This window comes from Triturus cristatus, chromosome 1_2, assembly GCF_964204655.1.
Source record: "Triturus cristatus chromosome 1_2, aTriCri1.1, whole genome shotgun sequence".
In the NCBI taxonomy this organism is placed as follows: Eukaryota; Metazoa; Chordata; class Amphibia; order Caudata; family Salamandridae; genus Triturus; species Triturus cristatus.
This window is the reverse complement of record NC_140580.1, coordinates 459,695,442-459,720,394: the sequence shown is the minus strand read 5'-3', so window position 1 is coordinate 459,720,394 and position 24,953 is coordinate 459,695,442. Positions and strand designations below refer to the sequence as shown.

Here is a 24,953-nt window from a genome sequence, read left to right as displayed (position 1 = left end):
CTCCTGGGGCCCACCCTAAGAGAAACACAAGTCTGGACCTGCAGGGCGGCCGTGATAAAATGCCTCCGTGTGTCTTCGATCCAACTCTCCAGCAAAACGATTTAATTCCTGACATTTGCAGCTAAAGAGCTCGAAAAAAAAGGCAGCAGCAAAACAGGAACTGGAACATATGGACACTTTGCAGCCGGATCCAGATCTTCCTTGATGCACTTTACAGCCTTCCCTTCTCTCTCTTCCCTTTTATTCTAAGACACTGCAAGCACTTTATTTGAGACATGGGAGACAGACACATTTAATCAACCACAAGTCCTAACGTGTGCTGCATCCTTGTTGTAACAGCCCCAATCTTCTAATGTGAGGGCCATCGCCTTATAAAGTGCTATTCCTGTTTTTATTCATCTTGCACATTTAAAAGCGCTCTCCCTGCTTTTACTCATCATGTATATTTGTGCAATGCTGCCCCGCACACTGTGGAAATATGGATTTTTATGATCAGTTATGTCCCCTATCTTGGACCCCAACGGTTTCATGTATAAATCATAAGTACATGTATGTTTCCTCCAGTTCCAGTTATGAAGACGCAAACACATGTGTGTCCACCGTCAACATGTCCTCTTTCAGATCCGCCATGAATGGGCCGGATATTCTATTCCTAAGTATGAAAGGCCACCGGCTTTATATGGTTCATTTATCCCATTTTACAGTCCAGGCGAGTAGGCCCTGATTCTGCCATCAAGCCTTTTCTGCCTTCTGCCTCTGAAAGCTCCAGTCTGAGCTCGCATCTGTATCCATGAACTTTGTCCTACTCCCTGTGCGGCTAACGGTGCCTGACTCGACCTGTCTGCTTGCCAAAAACTGTATTTCACCTTCAAGATTATCTGCTCTGCTCCGCTCTTCACCCAATGCATTCCTGTCTAGTAGTTTAAGTAAACATTCTTTCAGCTACCGAGCAAAAGGCCCAGCTCCTCTGTCTTTATGCAAGTAATTCATAGCCCTGTTACTATGGAAGATTTCTGCCTTCGCATCTAGTGTAGACACTTAGACGCTTGTACACGCACTGACAGTCAGTATAGTCAGTATAGAATAAGATTCTATCCTAAGAGACCTTTCTTTTTGGATAACACAGTTCTTTAAACATAGGATGTTAGATATGATTTGGGATTAGGTTGACATAACCCCAGACTTCTGTCTCCACATGTAGAGTTAAATGTCAAGTCCCCCTCACCCCCTAGTTGCACGTCAATCACACGTCATGCTGCTGCGCGCGCATCTCTGCCAAGTATTTCTGCTGACATTGCGAAATTCTTCCGTGGAACCACCCTTTTATGACATCATATCCAATGACGTTCTTTAAGTTACGCCCAGTTACACCCATTTTAGTTACGCATGTATGTTCTTATCTTTGTTATCAACTGTTACGCCTCCTGCATCTGTTTCACTGTAATGCCTATTGTATAAAAATGATTACTTGTCAATAAAGTTTGTTCTTCACTTCCTGAACCCTCGTGGTGATGGAATATGGAGTCCATCGATTCGAATTGATTTTGGAATAAAGCCCGTTCCGAACCTCTAATACCACGGATTCTGCCTCTTATTTTACTGAGCTATTACTATAGATTTTCCGCATCAAATTAAGTTCCGGTAATTAAATTATTTACCACATATATGGCGCCCGAACAGGGACACTTTCTCATCTCACGCGCCGGAGGTGCGTTGCAGACCCGGTCTCCTGCCACAGCTGGACGGACAACAACGCGTACCCACAGGATTTCCTGTATCTCCCTCCGGCCAAGCGGGGGCAACTGAGGCTGCGATCAACACCCAGACGAGGCGGTGAGAAGTGCGAAGTATCCCGACCAGAGCCTAGCTGAGAGAGCAAGATCCGAGGTATACAGAGGCCCACCAGGTTCCGAAGTCCCGAAGTTTCGAGTCGAGTCCAGTCCGGTCCGAGTCCAGTTCAGTTCAGTTCCGAGGCTTTCCGTTCCGAGCTACCCGGTGAGTACCATTGTCGGGGAGGCGTTCTGACGTGCACATAGGTTGTGCCGGTCAAGACGGGTTTGGGTACACAAATCCGGTCTGCACTGTTTCAGCAGTGTATCTGTACTGTTTAGCAGTATATCAAGTATGTCTAGTATATAATCCAGAATTACCTAGTTAGTACCGAGTATCATGTTTAGTGACTAGTTCCCTAAATGGCCATCATTGTTGTTTATTAAATGTTAAATGTTAAATGTTAAAATGTTTTAAATACGTTCTGCATATTGTGGTGTGAATGACTGTTCATTATTGTGTTTTGTTGTATTAAACGTGTTCAGAATTAGGTATCAGATCAGATCAGTTCTCAAAAATGCCGCTCTTTTCGAAATTAAGACAGATAAAAACTAGAAAAGGGGTACTCGAAGAAGCTGTTCCCATTCCTCCTAGGGACACTCCAGGGTACTTCATGTATCACAAACATGGCCTAGACGCCATATTATTTCTCGATTTATGGGTAGACTACACTAAGGAATTACCAGAAAGTCAGAGGTGGCCCGCAGCTGGGACCTGGGATGCAGATTGCATCGTGAAAGTAGAGGAAGAATTATGGAAAAAGAAAGCTAGACAATCACAGAAAGATGCCATTGAATTATGGCGTAAGGAATCGTATAGACGTACGGAAAAAGCACGTAGACAGGAAGAGAAGAGTAAGGAGAATTCAAATAAAGTTCGAGAAAATCTATTAATTGAAGAAGGTACTCGAGTAAAATCAGAACAAACAGACAGACAAAGAAGTGCCCTTATGAATGGTATGTATCCTCTTCTGGCCGAAGGGTTACCTAAGGCTACTCCGGAGATACCAAAAGACTTGCCACCCCCATTGTTCCCGATAAAAGTACATCCCAAAGGGCATCCCAGAACCGCAGAAGATGTTTTTCTTTCCTCTTATTTAGACGACGCAGCTCCCGAGTACGCTAACGCTGCGCCACATAGACCGCCTGCCGAGGGGGTTCAACGCCAAGACCCTCCTCCGTCTGTACCGCCGCAACAACAAACTCCGACACAAGTTCCGGCAAGCACATCTGTTTCTACAGCTGTACCCACATCTATGGTTGCTATATCACGTTCAACGAATCCTTTCACATCCAGCACCCCAGGTGGTGCTACGGGAGGTACAACAAACATTTTTTCCACGCCACCCAGATTAAATAAACTTTCCTTTCAAGAATTAGCACACCAACGTACGCCCAAACTAGTAACTCCCGACACGCTTAAGGAACTTCTAATAGATTGTAGATATGACCCTGTGCCCGGAAAAGAGGATGAAATGCTGCTGGCATCATTACGTATCCGACGAGCTGCAATATATTTAGGGAGGCTACCAGGAATGACTACACATTTAGAAAATATATATCACTTTGTCCAGTCAGGACGAGATTCTGAAAGTATTAATAGAGCCTTGGAGTACCAGAAAGTGGAGATACAGGGGGAACTGTTACGTTTCCTCATAAATTGTGTGATCAGAAATCAAGACCGACCAGGGGTAAATCCGGAAGAAATGCAAATTCTTACCACATGGAGTCGGAATATATCAGAGGGGAGACATGATAAACGATCATGTATAGTAGCTATGTGCCGCAAGATCCGCAAAGAAGTAGAACGAATACACGAAGAAAGATTAGCAGTAGACGAGCCTGAACAAACCGAGGAGGAGGAAGAATTAGAACTGCCCACAGGACAGTTAGAAACCATGGCCTATGTAGGTAGAGGAAGATCTTGTAATAATACTAGAGGCTTTACTGATCCGATACGTCCGATACGTCCAGATAATAACAGAAACTTCCAAAACCCAATAATAAATATAAGGTCCCCCGAACATGCGTTCCAAGCTGCTGACAAATTACTCCGAGAACGAAGGGGTTATCATATACTAGATTCTATGGACGAACAAGAATTAGCCAGGTCAGCCGTTCATTGGGTTGATAGTCCCGGAAAATATAGTGATGATACATTAGCGCACACGTTTTTGAACCTCACCCCAGATGAACAGCGTTTAGCTGGTATCTATATGATTCAACAACTCCTTATATTATATAAAAGCCAACACTCCGATCCTGGTCCCTTACCTGATATATTGACCAAATTACTCACGAATAAATGGAGAGGTTCAGGTACTGAGCTAATTAGAGAAATACTAGAATCCAGAAAGCAGTACATTCTTTTTGTATGTCCCGAACATGTCTCGCTGCCCATAAAAGAAAGAACGACGTATTATATGGATAGACAGAACCCCTTACGCGAAGTTCACCCGATAAAAGGTGATGACAATCAGTTTAAACGTGTGTTTGTATACACACCCATATCTAAAATAGAACTATTAGAAATGAAGAAAGTGGTACCCAGTCATGACAAAGACCCAGCGGGTTTCCACCGTGAAATTAAAGACATGTTGCTCATGGGAGAATATACCTATCCCGACATTATGACAATATTGAAGGTATTAATGCCCGCGGGCATTTACGAAAAACTCAAGGAAAAGGATTGGGAGGTGGGAGACCAGAAGATAGATTGGACAGCATTAGAAAACGAAGAAAAAGCTCGAGGTCCAGGTTCAGGGCTTGGGGATAAGACCAAAACACTACCAGGTTTACTAGTACAGGTACTGCCACGTTTATTAACTACGAAAAAGGAAGACTGGGGTGCAATTTCAGCCTGTAAACAAAAGCACGATGAGGACACTAGTGATTTCTATGCCCGATTCGAAAAATGTTTTGGTATAAATAGTGGAATAAAAGCAAGTAGCGAATCATATCCACATCTGTTTGTGACAAAATTAGTTGAAAATTCTTTGCCCCAAGTTAAGAATAGAGTATTGAAATTCGAGAGTACCTGGCAAGGTAACACTCCGTCACAAATGTTACAAATGCTACAGTATCATCACAATAGAATTAGAGAGGAACAAGAACATGAACAAAGACGCATGAAAGACACGAAAATGAAAATGCTAGTTTCCCAGACAGTTCCAGCTGACGGTCATAAAAAGGGTATGACACAGTCTAGTGTTTCAGCAGGTCCTGTAAAAGGGACATGCAACTATTGTAAACAGCCAGGCCATTATGTACACGATTGTCCAGTTTTAAAACATAATATCGCCACAGGTAATACAAAAGAAAGACCGCGGCCACTTAGACAGGATCAGAACCAACAAGGAGCCCCGCAGCATGCACAGTCCATGCCAGCTCCGCAACAATCTATGACAGCTCCACCACCGCAGCCTATTGCTGCCACACAAACAACGACACGACAGATGTACCAGACCGCACAGTATGACTATCCTGATTATCAACGATACTCATGAAACAGCCTAGAGAGGGAAGTTGGCTTACCCCTTATCGAGGTCCCTGTAGATCAAGAAGGACCTTATGTACACAGTGAACTATTAGGCCAAGATAGAAAATTTTTACTTGATACAGGGGCAAGCCGAAAAACTATAAAACGTAGTGAAGTTCCAGGGGCACCCCTCTCAGGCTCACAGAATATTTCCCTTGGCTTTTCAGGAAAACCTATCGTTAATGAAGTATCACAGCCTCTTCCCCTTACGATTGGTCCCTTGACACGAACTACAGATTTATTGCTTACTAAATCATGTCCAGAAAACCTGTTAGGTATAAAAACTTTGAAAGCTCTAGGAGCTATAATATGTTGTTCTCCGGAAGGAGTAAGATTGTTTCTACGTGATTTCAAAGGGCACTATGTGTCCCGAGACATGGATCACCGACTGCAGACTTTACCCACACATTTATGGGCACAAGGCCCTACAGATGTTGGTTGCATGAACATTACACCATATCGAGTCACACTAAAGGCAGGAGTGGTACTACCACGAATGCGACAATACAAGTTACCCCCAGATGCTGTAGTGGCTTTACTGCAAATCATTGACGAGCTCATTGGCCAAGGAGTGGTTGTGGAAACCGACTCCAATGTATGTAATTCCCCGATAATCCCGATTCTTAAACGAACTGATCCGAAAGCCCCGCCAGTATATCGATTGGTTATTGATCTGCGCGAATTAAATAAATGTATTGTACCACAATACCCCGTAGTTCCAGACATTTCTTCATTGCTGACAGCCATTGATTCCGAAGCAACATTCTTTACTGTAATTGATCTCAAGAATGCCTTTTTCAGCATCCCAATAGATCCGGAAAGCCAATACTTGTTCGGATTTAGTTTAAATGGACGAAGCTTTAAATTCACACGCGCACCTCAAGGATTCACAGAAAGCCCCAGCATCTATAGCCAAGCACTGAAACGAGAACTTGACAGTATCCACATGCCAGTCAACACTGCCCTGCTTCAATATGTCGATGATCTGCTGATCACCGCTAGAAGCGAACCTGAATGTGAAAAAGCCTCACTGACGGTTTTACAATTCTTGGCCGAAAAGGGGCACAAGGTGTCCCCTTCTAAGCTGCAATTCTGTGTCCAGCGAGTTGTTTACCTTGGTCACTCGCTGTCCAAGGAGGGAAGGCAGCTTACACCAGATCGCATCCAGTTAATTGCTAACATGCCAATACCCAAGACACAAAAGGAGGTGCGGGCTTTTATAGGCCTCACTTCATATTGTAGGCAGTGGATCCCTCAGTATGCATTTCTAGCAAAACCACTCATTCAGTTGACAACACAGGAGGCAGCCACATCGACTGTCCTCCCTTGGACTCAGGAACATACACAAGCTTTTGAAAGCCTAAAGAAAGCTTTATGTCAAGCACCTGTCTTAGCAACACCATGTTACAATAAACATTTTACACTCTTTGTTACAGAACGCGAAGGTACTGCTTTGTCAGTACTCACACAGGAACAAGCAGGATCACACAAACCATGTGCTTATTTTTCTAGTACATTAGATCCCGTAGCTCAGGCTCTGCCTGCGTGCCTGAAATCAGTGGCAGCGACAGCTTTAGCAATCAGACAAAGCGATGCCATAGTGTTAGGACATCAATTGACAGTACAAGTACCACACGCAGTAGAGGTTCTCTTGAACCGAACGCAAACACAACACTTGACTATAGCAAGACTCACTGGTTACGAACTGACATTGTTTCAGCCACACATAGAAATCAGACGTTGTAGTACATTGAATCCCGCCACACTGTTACCAGTAAACGGAACAGACCCACTAGCACATGATTGTATTGAAGTTATTACTATCACGACGAAACCTAGACAAGACTTGACAGACGTCCCATTGTCAGACCCAGACCTGACGTTGTATGTAGATGGTTCATGTATGAGAACAAGTACAGGAGAGCTAGTGGCCGCGTACGCAGTCACAACAGACACTGAAGTCATTGAAACAAATCGTATTAATACCTTATCAGCTCAAGCAGCAGAGCTCATCGCTCTGACACAAGCCTGTATTCAAGCCACAAATAAGAAAGTCAACATATACACTGATTCACGTTATGCATTCGGAGTTGTACATGACTTCGGCGTGCTGTGGCGAGAGAGAGGTTATTTAACTTCTCACGGTGCCCACATTCAGCACGGACCCCTCATTCATGCCTTATTAGATGCAATACATCTACCCGCTGCAATATCAATTATGAAATGTAAAGCTCATACGAAAGTTACTGATATCATTTCCCAAGGCAATGATCTAGCTGACAGAACAGCTAAACAGACTGCTCAAACTCACACATCTGACATGACAAAGACAATAGTTCCGACACCAACACATTGCATGATGGTTAAGGATCCCGCTCTTGACGTAATTGACATACAGACACATGCCACACCAGACGAAATAAAGAAATGGACTGAATTAGGAGGGATCCAAACGGATCAAGGATGGATGACGAAGGAAAAATCTGTATGGTTTCTTCCCGACTCAATGGTCCAAGTTATCATTAATACAATACATAGTCCAGCGCACCTAGGAGAAAAGGCTATGCTAGACAGCATTCAACACATTTGGTTCAACAAACATTTACGAGCAGCAGCTAAACAAAAAGTCCGTACCTGTATGATCTGCTGTCAGTTTAATCCAGGTAAAAGCATTCCCGTAGAACAGGGTGGATTTCAGCCTCCTGATCACCCTTTTGAAGTCCTCCAGATGGATTATATCCAGATGGAACGATGTCGAGGATTCAAATATGTTCTTGTAGTTGTTTGTGCTCTGTCCCGTTGGACAGAAGCATACCCGGTTTCAGATTACACTGCCCCGACTACTGCCAAACAGTTAGTTCGAGAATTCTTCCCACGGTACGGTTTACCACGTGCTGTCTACTCAGATAACGGCCAGCCGTTCTCATCCGAACTAATGAAACACGTTTCACTTTTGTTAGGCTATCAATGGAGATTTCATTGTGTCCGACACCCCGAGGCAGCAGGTCTCGTGGAACGACATAATCAAACTCTGAAAATTAGATTGTCCAAAATATGTAGGGAGAAAGGTGTAGATTGGGTAGTAGCCCTACCAGTTGCACTCTTTTACATGAGAATGGTAGCACATTCTCGAACAGGGCTATCCTCTTATGAGGTGATCTTCGGTAGACCACCAAATATGTGGGGGACGCCTATACCTCGTAAAATAACTGACGTTGACTGTAATATGCTGACAGATTACCTAGCTTCCTTGATGTCTGCACTACAATCTTGTCGTTCACAGGTAGCTGCAGCCTTTCCCGACAACACCGAGGTGAAACCCCACGACGTAGTTCCGGGGGACTTGGTGTTAGTGCGGAACTTTGACTGGAAGTCTCAGCTGGATCCTAGGTGGAAATCGCCTCAACTCGTACTGTTAACCACGAGGACAGCCGTGAAGATCGAAGGTCGAAAAGGCTGGATACATTCAAGTCATATCAAGAAATTTCATGGACTACCATCCGATATAGAGACTAAACCCTGTATTTCCTCAAAGACAGACTCAAAGCTTCCTTTTGTTGAACAAACGAACTCAGAACTATATAGACTAAAATTGAGGTCCAATCAGTCAGACAATTTGATTGTTTAAGTCCTCTCCAAGGTGAATCGGTTGAATTTGTCTCTGACATGTATCCTCTGGACCGGAATAGAGAAAGAAATAATCAAATCCAGTTGAAAAAACATGCGTACTGTAAATCACTGCGTAGTCATTGTACAGTGACGTTATTAATTTTGTTTTTCTTAGGTCTTTTAATAATCGCTGCAAGTATATTGTTGCACATATATTATCCTATTTCTAAACATGTTTATAATGTTACTGCTGAACATTCTTTTAGTGAATTTCCCCCGCATGAGTTGTCATATAGATTTGCGCTGCGCAATAACACTTTTATTAGTATGTTACATCATTCCCATCAGGCTAGCAATGCTACAAATTGTTGGATATGTGGCCGACTCCCTCCCTATCAGAACTATAAGGGAATTCTGCCTCTCTTTCCATTTCCGTTCACACACAATGGCTCCTGTGGAGCATGGTTTAGTTTAATTAATTCCCTAGATTCGAATTCCGCAGTTTATCAAGACAACTGGGTTTGGGGAAACCTGAACTTAGTCTTGCTTAAAGTCTGTTACCCTAACAAGGAGGGACTTCCCAAAAGAACAGGAACTGATCTAGAAAATGAAGTATATGGATTAGGTAATTTCACGCTTAATCTCATGATCCTGAATGTCGAATCCGAAGCTGCACCAATTTTGCCCGCTATGTCAGTATTTCCAGTTAAAGGTGAATTGTGTATAAGAAAGAATGGCTCCATACACATGGGCCACAGTAAATGCACCACTGTAATAGAATTCAGTGATCAAGGCAAGTCTACATTTAGAGCTTCTCGCCATTCCTACTTCGTATGTGGTCAGACTGCATATACCCGTTTGCCTCTAGATTGGGATGGTACCTGCTACATCGGATTCCTTTTGCCACCTGTTTTCCTAGCTCCTCCTGATTATCATAGAAATACTCATTTAGTACACAATAGAGAACGGAGAGATCTCCCAATAGTCGACTACACTGAAACAGCATGGGAAAAATACACAGATTTTAATAAGGGTTTCTTTCCTTATATAGGTACAGTCACTAATAGTAAGCTGATACGTAGACTAACCAGAACCCTTGAAGCAGTAGTAAACGAAACTATTTCCGCCTTAGGCAATTTAACAGAAGAGCAGTCTGCTATGCGGATTGTTGTGCTTCAAAATCGTCTTGTCCTTGACGTCATTCTGGCCGATAGGGGCGGAGCTTGTAGGGTCATCGGATCAAATTGTTGTATTTTCATACCAGAAAATTCGCCATCTGTATATAAAGCCATAACTCGCCTTCATAAGATTGTAAGCCAGATACACCAGAACCCAGGCACCTGGACTTGGTCCGGTTGGTTTTGGAGTGTATTATCTACCTTTGGATGGAGGGTCCTATCCTTCCTAGGTATTGGCTTTCTCATACTATTCAGTTGCTGCTTATGCCTACAATGTGGGCCAGCGATTTGTGGTCTATGTGCCACCTCGTGTATCCCACATCCAAGTTTTCATCCAAGATTCCGGAAGAAGAAAGAAGAACAAATGATGTTATATGAACAAATCAACGGATTGATGAAGATTGATATCTCTTAAGGGCAAGTAGGGGACAAGGAGGGAATGTGGAAATATGGATTTTTATGATCAGTTATGTCCCCTATCTTGGACCCCAACGGTTTCATGTATAAATCATAAGTACATGTATGTTTCCTCCAGTTCCAGTTATGAAGACGCAAACACATGTGTGTCCACCGTCAACATGTCCTCTTTCAGATCCGCCATGAATGGGCCGGATATTCTATTCCTAAGTATGAAAGGCCACCGGCTTTATATGGTTCATTTATCCCATTTTACAGTCCAGGCGAGTAGGCCCTGATTCTGCCATCAAGCCTTTTCTGCCTTCTGCCTCTGAAAGCTCCAGTCTGAGCTCGCATCTGTATCCATGAACTTTGTCCTACTCCCTGTGCGGCTAACGGTGCCTGACTCGACCTGTCTGCTTGCCAAAAACTGTATTTCACCTTCAAGATTATCTGCTCTGCTCCGCTCTTCACCCAATGCATTCCTGTCTAGTAGTTTAAGTAAACATTCTTTCAGCTACCGAGCAAAAGGCCCAGCTCCTCTGTCTTTATGCAAGTAATTCATAGCCCTGTTACTATGGAAGATTTCTGCCTTCGCATCTAGTGTAGACACTTAGACGCTTGTACACGCACTGACAGTCAGTATAGTCAGTATAGAATAAGATTCTATCCTAAGGGACCTTTCTTTTTGGATAACACAGTTCTTTAAACATAGGATGTTAGATATGATTTGGGATTAGGTTGACATAACCCCAGACTTCTGTCTCCACATGTAGAGTTAAATGTCAAGTCCCCCTCACCCCCTAGTTGCACGTCAATCACACGTCATGCTGCTGCGCGCGCATCTCTGCCAAGTATTTCTGCTGACATTGCGAAATTCTTCCGTGGAACCACCCTTTTATGACATCATATCCAATGACGTTCTTTAAGTTACGCCCAGTTACACCCATTTTAGTTACGCATGTATGTTCTTATCTTTGTTATCAACTGTTACGCCTCCTGCATCTGTTTCACTGTAATGCCTATTGTATAAAAATGATTACTTGTCAATAAAGTTTGTTCTTCACTTCCTGAACCCTCGTGGTGATGGAATATGGAGTCCATCGATTCGAATTGATTTTGGAATAAAGCCCGTTCCGAACCTCTAATACCACGGATTCTGCCTCTTATTTTACTGAGCTATTACTATAGATTTTCCGCATCAAATTAAGTTCCGGTAATTAAATTATTTACCACAACACGGGGGCATGTTTTGCTCTATATGCTGTTGTTTACCACATGGTGGTATGTTCCACCCTTTTACGATTTTAACTAAATCAAATAAAAGTATTTCTTTCTTTCTTTCCTGCTGTGATCAGTGGCCTGCAGCAGCCCCTCCCCAACCTGGCACAGGCAGCGATCTGCCCATTATCATTCTGTATGTCGGCCTAATTATCACACACAAAATGATAATTGACCTCTCTGTGCAGTGACAGCATTGGCTGGGCCTCCTCCTGCCAGAGGCCAGGGCACGGCACTGCTTTTGTTTATGGGCTCCCGTCACCTCACCAGGGGCCAAGCTCTGGGAAGGTGGAGGTTTCATTTTGGCGCAGGTTACCCAGGTGCATCCACTGCTCGCCTCTTAAACTGTCACAAAAGCAGTGATAATGGTGCAAATACAATTGTCCTTTATTATTTTTTTTTGGTTTTGATCCAGTAGTGGAAGGTTTCTGCATTTGTGCTGTTATTATTTTCATGTTTACCCTGCCCCCCCCCCCCGCCCCCAGCCCCCTTAGCTTCTACACATCACATCCCTTTGTGATGATTGATCGTATCAATGGGGGAGAGGGGGCATGTAAGATCTGAGAAGCCTTCGGCTCTGATCTTTTTCTTCATTTATTTTTTTTGAATATGCAAATGCATGTGTTTAAGTTTCACTCACACACACAACAAACAGATGCAGTGCAAGGTTGTCTCAACCTAATAAAAACTTATTTTGACTTGTGGTTATGTTGGTTGTCTATTTACTGATGTGTCTGTGAAACTTACCTTTTGTCCTGAATTTTTACACTGAATTCTGACCTTCTGTCCTGAATTTTTGTCCTGAATTTTGGCCCTTTGTCCTTAATTTTTTCACTCACTGTCCTGAATTTGCATCCATGCCAGTTGGTCACCCTAACCACTATGCTTCACCAGATGCTTTTTTTGCATCCCGTATAATCTGCAAAAGCGCGAAAGTGTATTTCCCTCTTCCTTTTCTCTATTGATGATATATTTCCCGAACGCGATCTCAACACTGCAATTAAAAAAAATTGAATTGGATCAACTGTATATTATTATAGATCGAAACAGTAAAGCAAAGAAAAATAAATCGCTTTAGTTCCTCCAGCTGTACGCTTCTGCCATCATGTGGCCAAGTTGTACACCAGCAGCATACAAAACAGCTATTTGCACTGACTCTCGCATAATCCACGTTCTCCAAACACACGTTGCCCAAATAAATCTATTTACATAACATTCTTTCCTTCCTTAACTACACTTACCATTTTCTCTGAAAATCATAAGCAAGCATATAGTCATCCATCCTTGCTGAATCGTAGTGCTGCATTTGGACCGACCCACTTCTTATTTCTCACGTGTTTCTTCCTTGTTGCAAATAATTACAAAAATCCTACTAAGGGGTTTCCCTCCACCCTCCTTCTCGGAAATCTCTATATGCGCTAACTTCAGGCTAGATGTGCTTCTCAGAACCTATCATCACCAGTATTCCAACTCTCAGCGAGGCTCATCAAACCACAGGACACTTCGGCAGGTAACCACCAAGGAAACCTAATCCAAATCAGCTTCAGCCAAGCTAACGCCAGTGCTTGAAATGGAGGTATGGAAGTGCAGGTACTGCTTGTTTCAGAGAAGTGCCGGCACTCTCCAATTAAAAGTATAAAAAAGTGCTAGTACTCGATACCGGACAGTACCGGCCCATTTAAAGCACCGGAACGCCTAAACGATTACATGAAATCAAACTGAGAATGTGCACTACTTAAAGCAAGATCAGCACAAGCTCATGATGTATTTGATCTTTTAACCACCTACCACATAGACTTACTTTTCGTTATTGAAAACGGAGTCAATGGTACTTCTTCCATCTCTGTACTGTTCTGTCAAACTACTCAATCCTCTATAAGCACAAACATGATAAAACGGAAATGGCACTGCACTCATCTACAAGAACTGCTGGAAATCTACCACTTAGGAATCATGCTGTTTTCATTTATCCTCCCCCCCTCCGCCCCCCCCCCCCCCCATCACAACTTGAACATCCCATGAAATATTCACTCACTAGAAAACTGAGCAATGAATGTCCACGGGATTACCTAACTTAATCAATCTCCCAACCCTTTCACAAGAAAAATGACGCTATATGATTAATATTTTCTCCACCAAACTTTACCAAACTACTGATTTGATCTTGAATATTCTGACAATCTTACCATTCAATACCACATCAAATTAATGACAAAGAAGGGCTACACAATTAATCTCTTTAAAGTCTGGAAAAGAAATTTAAAAGATATAGCTGACCAACAACTCTCAAAAGAGCTCCAGGACATCGACTGTTCTCCTAAATTCCGAACACTGTATGCTGCCTGACAGACCACTATAATGAGTCTACAAAAACAACTTTGAAACCATGAATTCAGGAAAGGACTCAAGACCTGGCAATTCCAAGGAACAAACCACAACACAGCAGCTATCGCTCTCCAGTGCCTTGAAACCCTCACAGGTGATTTGCCACACTCTACAAATCCTTGATTGATTGAAACAATACTATCTACCAAAACTAAGGGGTATATTTACAAGCCCCTATCGCCACCAAAACATCATGTTTCTCGACGTTGTGGTGGCGATAGGGGCTACACCTTATTCACGAGGTGGCGTTAAGCCACTTAACGTGGCTTAACACTGCCTTCTGAATAAGGCACCCTTTCACGCTATACTTAGCATGAAAGGGGCAGGCAATGGGTGTTGTGATGGGCGATCCACCGTAATACCCATTGACTTTGAAGCTGCCCCGCATTTACAAGGGTGGCGGAAATATGGGGCAGCGCCAAAATGAAGACTAGAGAAAGTCTTAGCTTGGAGCAATGAGGAGAAATGTTTATATTCTCCTCCTTTTGCTGTTTCTATGTGTGCTGCATTGTGCAGCTCACATAGAAACAGCAAAACGCCATTCATTGTTTATGTGCCGGAAGGGACAGCTTGCTGCACATAAACAATCATTCCCCTCAACGCAGGCCCCCTTGCACTATGGTGCAAGGGTGCCTGCATTGGCGCTAGGCAGCTAAATTAGTGCCAGTGCAGTGGGAAACACAAGGCTGCACTGAATTCTTGTAAATACGGAGCATTCCTGGGTTTCAGAAGTGGCGGAGCGCAGCGCTAAAACAAGGAGGCTAATACTGCGCATCACCGCTTCCTTGTAAATATGCCCCCAAAATCCTTCAGAGAAAACCTTTGGCCTCTTGGTACACTGAAAAGCTCGATTTCAGCAAAAGAAATATTAAAATATTAGAAAATTGGAAAATTTAATGAGGAGAGATGAATCAGAGGAAATATTTCTGATTATTAAATTTCTGTATCATTGTTATTGAATTTACTATCCCTGAGCAAACATGAACATACATATACATGCAAATAAAAATAAGCTTCTTTTAATTTTGATCACTAGATTGTGATTTTATTCCATAATGTTTGCAAATATTATGAAAATGTAAGACAATGGTTTTCCGTAGATGTAAGCAATTGCAGTCAGCACACTGTGCTCGAATCTGTATGTGGTACTTGTTTGAGAAGCAGAAGCATCATTTTTGCTGTGTTCTGTTTTATATTTGCAAACTTCATGATGCTTGTTTTTGGAACAATAGAAATTGTGCGTCCTGTAAGTGTCTGTGGTAGATGTTTTAGAAACAGACATATACATTGGTGTTGTGTGTTGTTGTAATGTTCACAAACATGTGTTGATGTTCGTTTTTGCATGACATATTTTTTTGTCTCCACGCTCCTATGAGAGGGAATTGTTTGATGCTTGTGAACACCTAGTTGTGTTACTTTTTGTCCCATAACACACTATGGGACCTGTAGGTATAGGTAGCATGCGATTCCGCTGGAGCCTTCAGAATGTGTGGTTCACTAATTCTAAACATTAGAATTATACAATTTTGGCACTCATTAAACTTCGAATGTAATTCTAAAAAGTATATATAAAAACAATATATCAACTGTATTTTTCTACATAATGATAAATAGCAGAAGGGTCTTTGATTGTTCAAAGCAGACACAGAATATTGTGAATTTCCTGATTTGATAATGTATGAAGTTATGTAGATAAAGCTTGATAATTTAAAGGGATGGCCATCAGATATTGGCCAAGAAAACTGAGACAGAAGAATTCAAACCAAAAAGTTGGTGCATGTTTGCGATTAAGACAGAACAAGCATTTTAATCACATACAAAATGGCCACCTCACGTGCAGAAAATATGTCTGTCCTTGAAATCATGTGGCAGGCCATTGCAGTAATCCCTGTTCTTTGGGAAGAAAACTGAATATGGAAGTACACATGATTTAAATGTTGCAGAATTCTTGTTACATGTAGTGTCGTGTAGTTCCATCGATCTACTATGAAATTACTGGGTATCAGATTGCAATGAAAAAAATTGCCCTTTGTAGAAACTTCCTTTTTAAGAGTGTGCGCCCTAGTCCATCTGGGTAAAAACAGATTAAGCATCTGTCTACATTCACCCTCATTTATAAATTATAATGCATCATTTTGTTATGTTAAAAATTTATAAAGTGCAGCAATTACCTCAAAAGGGGCATTTTAGGGCTGGAGGTTTGGGGGCAGGCGGGAGGGAGAGTAGGACAAAGCAAAGGAAAAATATCCTCCAAGTTCAGGAGTAGGGGCCATTGCTTAAAGAGGAAGATTTTTACTTTTTATTTTTCTAAAAGCCACTAAGTAAGACATGGATATGAAAGAAATTCCGAAGCTCAGTTGCAATTAACAAACAATCTCGGCCTCACAAGAGAAACGTCTTGAATCGTGGGACCAAGAAGAGTTTTTGAAGAGCAGGAATGAAGTGTTCAAGAAGGACAATGCTTATTTTCTAAGTAGCTAAGACCAGAGCAAAAGACAGCTCTACAAACCAAGCATAGGGGCTTGAAGTGACTCACTAATTTGACTGGCAGTCAATGTAGGTCTAGAACATGAGATCTGATTGGGGCCAATACAGGTATGTTTCAAATTAGTCTTTTTTGCTGAGGTTTGGACAATTCAATTGTGATGCAAAATATGTTCTGGTAGGCCTGATTGAAGGGATTAGCCATAATCAATATGGGATGTCACCACTAAGTGAACAAACTTTTCTGACAATCTTTTAGAAAATTCAAAGTAGATTGAAGCAGGTCATAGATTTTTGATTTACTTGGAGGACAAAAGAAAGGTTGTAGTCTACAATGATCCCAAGATTTTTTGCTGATCAGAACAGGGTTAAGAGGAGGCCAAGTTCTGACAGCCACCTAAAGGAGGACCAGAGCAAACGTTGGTAACCAAACAGTAAGACTTAAGTCTTTTCTCAATTTAATGTGATGCAGTTGTGTCAGGCTCAGGGCACCATCCGTCTCATGAAATATCAATTGCTTCTGTAGATAAGTTTAACTGAGATGATAGTTTGGGTATGATCAGTGTAAAATACTGTGGCCAGCCCAAAGGCTGTAATTAAGCTAACAAGGGGAGAAAGACCAACATTAAAAATGGTAGCGTTCACGGCAGATTCTTAGGGGAATGTTGCAAGTTAAAGAAGAAATATCAGATTTGAAGTAAAACAATGCATTGAGATCTATTTGTAAGGAAGGGTCCAAGCTAATTAAGGTCATAATTGTATATACTCTTCCTATGAAGCATATTGATCAATGAGGAGTGAGACACAGTATCCTGAGTCACTAACACGTCTAATAACACCAATGAAGCAGAATTCCCTTGGTCTAAAAGAATGTTGAGGTCATCAATAATTGAAACTAGGGCAGTTCCAGTACTGTCAAATGGACAAAAGCCAGACAGAGTAGTTTAACAGCTCCTTAGTCTGTAAATAGTGGGCCACCAGTTTCTTGATGACATTTTCCAGTTGCTTGCCAGGAATTGGAAGAACAGATACGGGCCGGTAATTAATAAATATTTTTGGGTCAGCCAAAGCTTTTGGAGAGACCACCTACATTTGCTTCCAGATATCCGGCACCTTCAAGTAAAACTGATAAGAGCTCATTTAAACTTCTTGATTTATTCTAATAATTTGGTTTCCCATAGAAGGTTGTTGATAATTTGCTTTTAGACTGCACCTGAAGCTACAGAGAGGGATAATATCAAACTGGCATATCAAAAAGTGGTTCACAGGCTCCACGAGAAGGCAATGATTAAATTCAAGATCGACAGGACTGTGCACGAAGACTATTGGGGCAAAGTTATAGCTTACATAGAGAAGCTCACACCATGTTAAGACCCACACACATGCCGACAGCCACCAACTATACATCTACTACACACCTGATTACAGAAAGGTCATACAGATAGATAAATCATGGAGGGAAGATCAACAGACTGTATGGCTTAAAACTGTGGAACTCCCTAAGTCTGAGGTAGGGACTCACCTTCATGTGCTTTACGAGCTTTTCTGGATCACCTGCCATTAAAGTAAACTCTTATGTGGGTCGCAATGATAAATGCTAGCTCAGGACATATCCTCAGTGGCTCCACTTTAATTTGCTTTTACACTACTGGATCGCTCTTGTTTCCTAGCGCTTGAAGTAGCCATTATGCCACATAATGTACAATTCCCCAATAAATACATAACACTATTTCAAACATTGCATCAAAGTATATTGACCCCAATAGACCTTTCTGATTATTTGTTTTTTCCAGCAGTTGCAGATTTGTTTGTTTAGGCGGCAAGGCTTAGTTGTAAAAATCATGTTATGCATGTACACCCTGCTTTGGTAGATGAACCATATCTTTACTTCATAGATGTGAGGGCTTTGTCAAAAGTAAGGTGCAGGTGAATCTAAGTTTTTTATCTTCCCACTAATATAACACAGGCTCTTAGGACCGTATATATTAAAAATAGGAGAGGGTTGAACATAGGTAGGTTAATATGAGGTCTATGGGAACATTTAAGAATTTCATTTATATTTAGTTATGAGTAGGTTTTTAAATTTGCGTACCTCGTGTCTCATAGAGTTTTTTAAGACCTAAATAGCTATGCTTAGTGAATTGTTATTAATTAGTATTAGTAGTTCATGCTAGCATATGTAAGCTCCTCAAATGAAAGGTATATACACCTAAAACTAAATCAGAGGACATCATTCACAATCTATACACAGGATTTAGTAGTTTTAACTGCAAATCATAGGTTTTCATAGGGATTATTTTATGTTTTAAGATTTGCTCCTGGACAGGGATGTAGATACAGATACTATTGATCACAGACCTATCCTACAACTATGTGCTACTCCTTTTTTGTTATTCCTATTGGTTTTTCTTAGTAAACATTGACCTGCCACACTTGTCTATACATTTAGGTGTGGGATATGTACATCTTATTGACCATTCTCAGTGTGTGCGTAGTCATCATTTTAAATCATAGGGAAGCAACTAAAACAAGATTGAAGCTAAATGTATTATTTTAAGTAGATCTTAATTTTGTGAACATCCTGTGGAGGAAATCAACAACTCCTCCCAATGATGAAAGTGTCTATGCCCCTTCGTAACACATTACAGCTGCCTATAAGAGCATTTGCAAGTCGAAAGTTTATAGAAAGTGTTTGGTTAAAAAGAAAGTGAAGCAGGATGCACTGGAGCAGTAAGAAGGTGAGCTCATTTGTTTCTAAAATCAAAAAAGTATTTTCAGTCTAAATCACTTGTTACGAGTTAAACCCATCAGATTAGGGAATAACCGTGCAGATATGGAACAACTGTGTGTAATTCCACACAGTATTCCCTAGCCTGAGGGGCTTCCTTTTACTACCTGTTGCAAACAGGTGGTACGTTGGAGGAGTGGCTTCCCTGTAGCACAGGAGTGGTGGGAGAGAGGCTGGGTCAGTGGGGGCAAGTGAAGAAGAGCTCTGACAGAAAAGAGCACGCTCCTTGCCAAAGAAAAGCTTTATTCAAAATCAGGGGAAGAAACTTGGCTCCTTTTACAGTCAAAGCCTCATGTGATTTAATCGGCCAATGAAATCAGGTGCAGGATCACAGAGCCATGTTGTCACAGGGTTATTTTTGACTAAGCCATTTTGGAAAAATATTTTTGTGAAGATATGAAGAAGACTATTCATTTGAACATCAAAAACTGAAATAATTAACTAAGTTGTGGCAAAGATTCCAATGTTCTTACTTTATGTAAATGTTAAAATATTTTCTAAGGTGTGAGTAATGAAGAACATTTCATTGGAAGACAAGTTGTGAAAGAAAAGACTAGGTTCATTAAAAGTAGACAGTGGAATCACTATATGAGGGCTTTGTAGGATTTCATGCAGGTTGAGAATATAGAAGATACCCCAGATTGGTGATAGTTCTAGAGACGGACAAGGCATTCAGTAAGATGAGATGAGGCTACAGTTTTCTGGTTTTTGAATATGTAGGATGTAAGTTGAAGTCAAATGTCAGAACAATATTTGCTAAGTCTGTCACCTGACTAATCACAAATTGTTTGCGGTAACATTGTTATTTAGTGATCTGAGACACTCAAAGGGATTCACCACTTTATCATGTTGTTTGCCTTCGGACATTTAGCCCAATATCCTAGTTGTATGGTCATCAGGTTGGTTCAAGTGAAGGTAAAGAAATTGCTGCTAGCGATCTATGGGTTTGTAAAGCACAATTAGCTAGGCAAAAACTGATTAAATAACACAGGTGAAAAAGCTGGCCCCATTGGATTCCACAGGTTATTACTTGGGGTAAGAATACATTTGGAGGAATTGCAATTACCTGCCAACAATCCTCAAGTAAAGAGCTTGTCCTCTTTTATCTTGATGCTTAGATGATGATGATAGATCAGGAGGATTTGATGGACTGTGGTGATAAATCATCCAAGTCAGCCACCATCACTTGATTGATACCTAGACTACTATTAACAAACAGCTTAATGTCAGAGCAATCTGGCTTATGATCAATACATTCTTGGACATGGGCAACTAGAGCCTTCTCCAGTGACTGAGTTACATATGGCATACTGGGGCTAGGATGGTGGTTAGGTGGTTCTTACATGCACAAGGGTTACTTTTGTCAATAGAATTGTTACCACTGCTTTCCAAATGGAACTATTCTTGAAGTGTGAGAGGAGTTCACTTCATCAAGAAGATTGAGAATTCAGTACTGCACAAAGAGTCATCATTATCCTTGGGGTACACAGGCTGGCTGGTGAGAAGTCCATATCAGTGAGAAATAAAATAATTGATGAGAATGTTTTGGAAATTGAGAGTGGAATCCTGGTTAGTTGAAATATCTAATCTGACCTTGGAGTTGGTGTTCTTTAAGTTAAAAATGGGGAACAGCATTATCAGAGGGCACATATTATTTAAGGGAAATTTTATTATGAAAGACTGATTTGGTGAAAACTGTATTACTTTTAGCTCACCAGTGCTTTTTAAATACTTCGGAGACATTCCCTGTGATGTCCTCCTTCATAGCAGTGGATAGCACTTGATCGTACAAAAAACAGTTCACTGTAAAGGTTACCCACTTTAATATAAGAATGCAATAGGTCCTTCACAGTCTCCTGTACCTATACTAATTCTTTGCATGAAACATGCAAATACATAAACTTATAATTTTCTTATTGAGCAGTGATTACAGTAATTATTTAATATTTCTTTTTTATTTCTCTTTAAAGGAATATCGCAAGAGTTGTGAGCCAGGTGCATGCTTTCCAAGAAATTCCATATACATTTACTCCAGATCCAGAGCTTCAATTTTATTTGAAACAGAGAATTCATTCCTTTAGTGATGCAGACATCACTGCACTGGCTGCTTCCAACACTGTTAACTTCTATCAGACGCCTGCTGACAAACATTCCAGAAAACTGCATGATGCACTGCGCAGAGTGAAAGCAACATTTCAATAATGGTTATAAATTCAGTTTATCAAGTACCACAATGTAGCTCTTTGGCTCTGTGAACCTTTTAAAATGCACTTTGGCCTCCGACTGTGTGTGTGTGTGTGTGTGGGTCTGTCAGATGAAATATAATTAAAAGATTTGAAGGAAATATAAAAACTGTTAACCACTGGACCAACTCATAACAACAAAGATAAACAAGGAATTACATTTTTATGACTCCTAAATTTCCTACATTTCAAAAGGATCAGAAGTAACATAACTCTAAGGAGTCTGCTACACTTTGGCATTATATTTTATGAAAAAAGTTTGTCAGAAGAAATTATACTTTTTAGTCTTTAGTTACTTTAAAAAGAAATGTTGGCACCACATAAGCATGAAGTAAATGGGTGCTCACCAGGGAACAAAAACAAGAAGGATGAATATACCCATTTTTCATTAGAACTATAACAATTGTTTTCTCACATTTTAGTTTGCAATTTGCAGTGGTCATTAATGTACAAATCTGGATAATACAGAAGTGGGAATTATATGACTTTTGTAAGTCCATTTCATCTTTATCATCTCTTTCTCTCTATAACAAATCAGTGGGTTTTTGCTACTTGACTATATTCCACAGGACTGTTCTCTCCAATTTTCCCAATATTGATGTGCTTTCATGCTGATTTTGACCGGATACATAGGATCTGGATGGGAGTTTGGTGGTCTGTGGACCGCCATACTCACAGTGGCGTGGCAGTGGCTGTCCACCTTATTACAACTTAGGCAGTCATACTGCCGCAACTGTCAACAAAACACTGAGATCCAGCACTCCACAACGTTATTTTGCAATCATGTAATATATCAGTCCATTCAGCAGGTGTGATTTCACAATTGTGTCTTTATTATATTCTTCTTTTCTTTACAAATGTAAAAGACATAAACAGCGTAGCCGACGCGTTTCGTCCAAGCGGACTTCTTCAGGGCAATCACTTAAGTGTAAAGAAGGTTTCAACTTGTTTCCCTCCAACTTCAAGAAATATAGCTATACCTTCCTCTAGTAGTCCCAGTCAAATACGTTTCCTTATTCTTCGTTTGTTTGATCAGGTTAAGTTCTTCAAATATATTTATTTCATTAGTATACAGTTAAAATGATATCCATATGTAGGAGCAGATTCCCTCCATCTAGAGGTCCCGGGACCTCTAGATGGAGGGAATCTGCTCCTACATTGGCAAAATAATAAACGTATGTATAGTAACTTATAATGGTTTGGATGTTGTTCTTTGTTAGATTGAATTGTATATTGAATATTGTGACCTCCGTTCTTTAAAAGATTTCTGTTTTCGAGCTCATGATCAGAAAATTATTTAACTAAGTGAAGCATATTGCTCTGATGTATCAATAATCGGTCTAGGACCATTCTTTTTGGTATCAAGATTACACCCAGGTCCTTCAACCATGGGTCACCCCATTTTTGTAATGGCCACATTAGATTAATGAGCATATGTAATCTGTAGGTGAGTGGTATTAACCAATGTGAGATAGTTTGGTGGGATAATATGCCAATTTCACTTATGTAGATGTAGCCTGCAGGCAACAGGTTCAAACCTCAGTCAGAAAAATGTGAGAAATACACTTGATGCAGTGATCTATTTATGTCTTGCAGACTGCAGATTCGAATCCAAGTAGAAAGCTCATAGTGTTGGGGTTAGGTGATTACCCACAAACCCATTTGTTTGAGGTATTTGCACACCAAATGGAGAGAGTTTCGAAGCCTAAAATGTTCAGAAATGTGTGCCTATCAAGGGCAGGGATGAATGTGTTTACAGGATCAGGAAAGGGAGGGAGCAATTTCATATTCAACAGGGGTGTAGAAAAAATGGCCCTTTTTTAACCATGGGGAAAAAAACCTTACATGTTCAAAAGGAAATTCTGGTTACACTTCCACATGCAAAACGTTTCATCTAATGGTAATTCTCCATACGTAAATGTTATATTATGTACTGCAGCACCCCAGGTACACTTTGGACCCTTTCTGAATCCCTTAAGGGCCAGACATTGGCTCACAATCTAAAAGTAATCCCACCTTAACAAATTGTCAGCATTTTATCTTTTGTGTTTGTGAATTTAGTATATTGTCTTTATCCTTCACATAACTCTCAATCGTTATCTGTCATTCTATGGTAAATGATTTTTTTCTCATTCTTGTATGTAGTTCTGCCTACTCTGTGGTCAAACTTTATAAATTAACTTGTATCTATAATTATTCTAATAATAATAAATAATGAAACTGTACTGAGTGGTATTTAAAGGAAGGTACAATGTTGCAGGCTGAGGATAGTTTAAGAATGTAATGAATGGTGCTACAAAAAATACGTAAACTTGTTAAACTAGGCATTTGAAAAATTAACACTTTTTGTAAATAGTACATGTAAAGCATTTTCATGAAACTAAATAATTTGCCACTTGTAAAATATTGTTTTCGAAAATTCTTTTGGATGAAAAATGCACACTCCATTTCACTTGTTAAATGTTTTCATTTTATTTTTTGTTTGCCAAAGAAATGCAAAATCAAAACATTTTTTGTGTAAATATGAGAAACCATATTTATTATACTTTAAAAAGATACTCTGTATATTTTAGAGTGACTGTTTTCAACTGCTTGAGTGATCTTAATTAACTTCAGATTTGTAAATAAAATATCCTTTGTCATGAATTGGAGTTCTGCTAATAAATTACATTCTTACCACCATATTCGCCCACTATTAGAAGTTGGCAGTGTGTTCACTACTAAAGATATACCGGAGCCCAACAGCTGCATATTATTCCAATTTGTGTAGATTTTCAAATTTGCAGGAAAATAATAATCTGATGTTCTTATACAGTGTGAAACAACGTCAACACCTCAACAATAGACAGAAAGCCTTTCAGACATGACCAAACATTATTCCACATTTTTCCTCACATCTCAAAATTTGGAAGAAACGCCAACTAGTGATATTACAGCTGCATAGTTTTCCCTTGTATCTGTAATGACACTCAAAATAAGAACAATAGTATAGTAAGATATACTCTTTGGCACCTATTCACAACAGCAAATAAAGCTTCAGTAGTACTCTTTTATGTACTCTTATATGCCTTTGTGAATTGGCACTAAAACATCTAAAATGGGACTATTTAGGGAATAATAAAAATATGCTTAGTTAAAATAATAAGGACTGCAATCTCCTGGCACTTTTAATATCTTTGCACTTTTAATAATAGAGAGTAAGGCATTTTGAGGCTGGTTCAC

The 24,953-nt window shown here is 40.5% G+C and overlaps 1 protein-coding gene across 1 annotated transcript in view; it reads left to right on the top strand.

The window, feature by feature from the left end:
- The window catches only part of KNDC1 (kinase non-catalytic C-lobe domain containing 1), a 575,645-nt gene extending 552,845 nt beyond the window's left edge, over positions 1 to 22,800 (top strand). Inside the window, exon 30 of the mRNA XM_085606188.1 lies at positions 21,459 to 22,800. Coding sequence (XP_085462314.1) covers positions 21,459 to 21,690 — 232 coding nt within the window. The 3' untranslated portion in view covers positions 21,691 to 22,800. The remainder of the gene's footprint in view (positions 1 to 21,458) is intronic.
- The last annotated feature ends 2,153 nt before the right edge of the window (positions 22,801 to 24,953 follow it).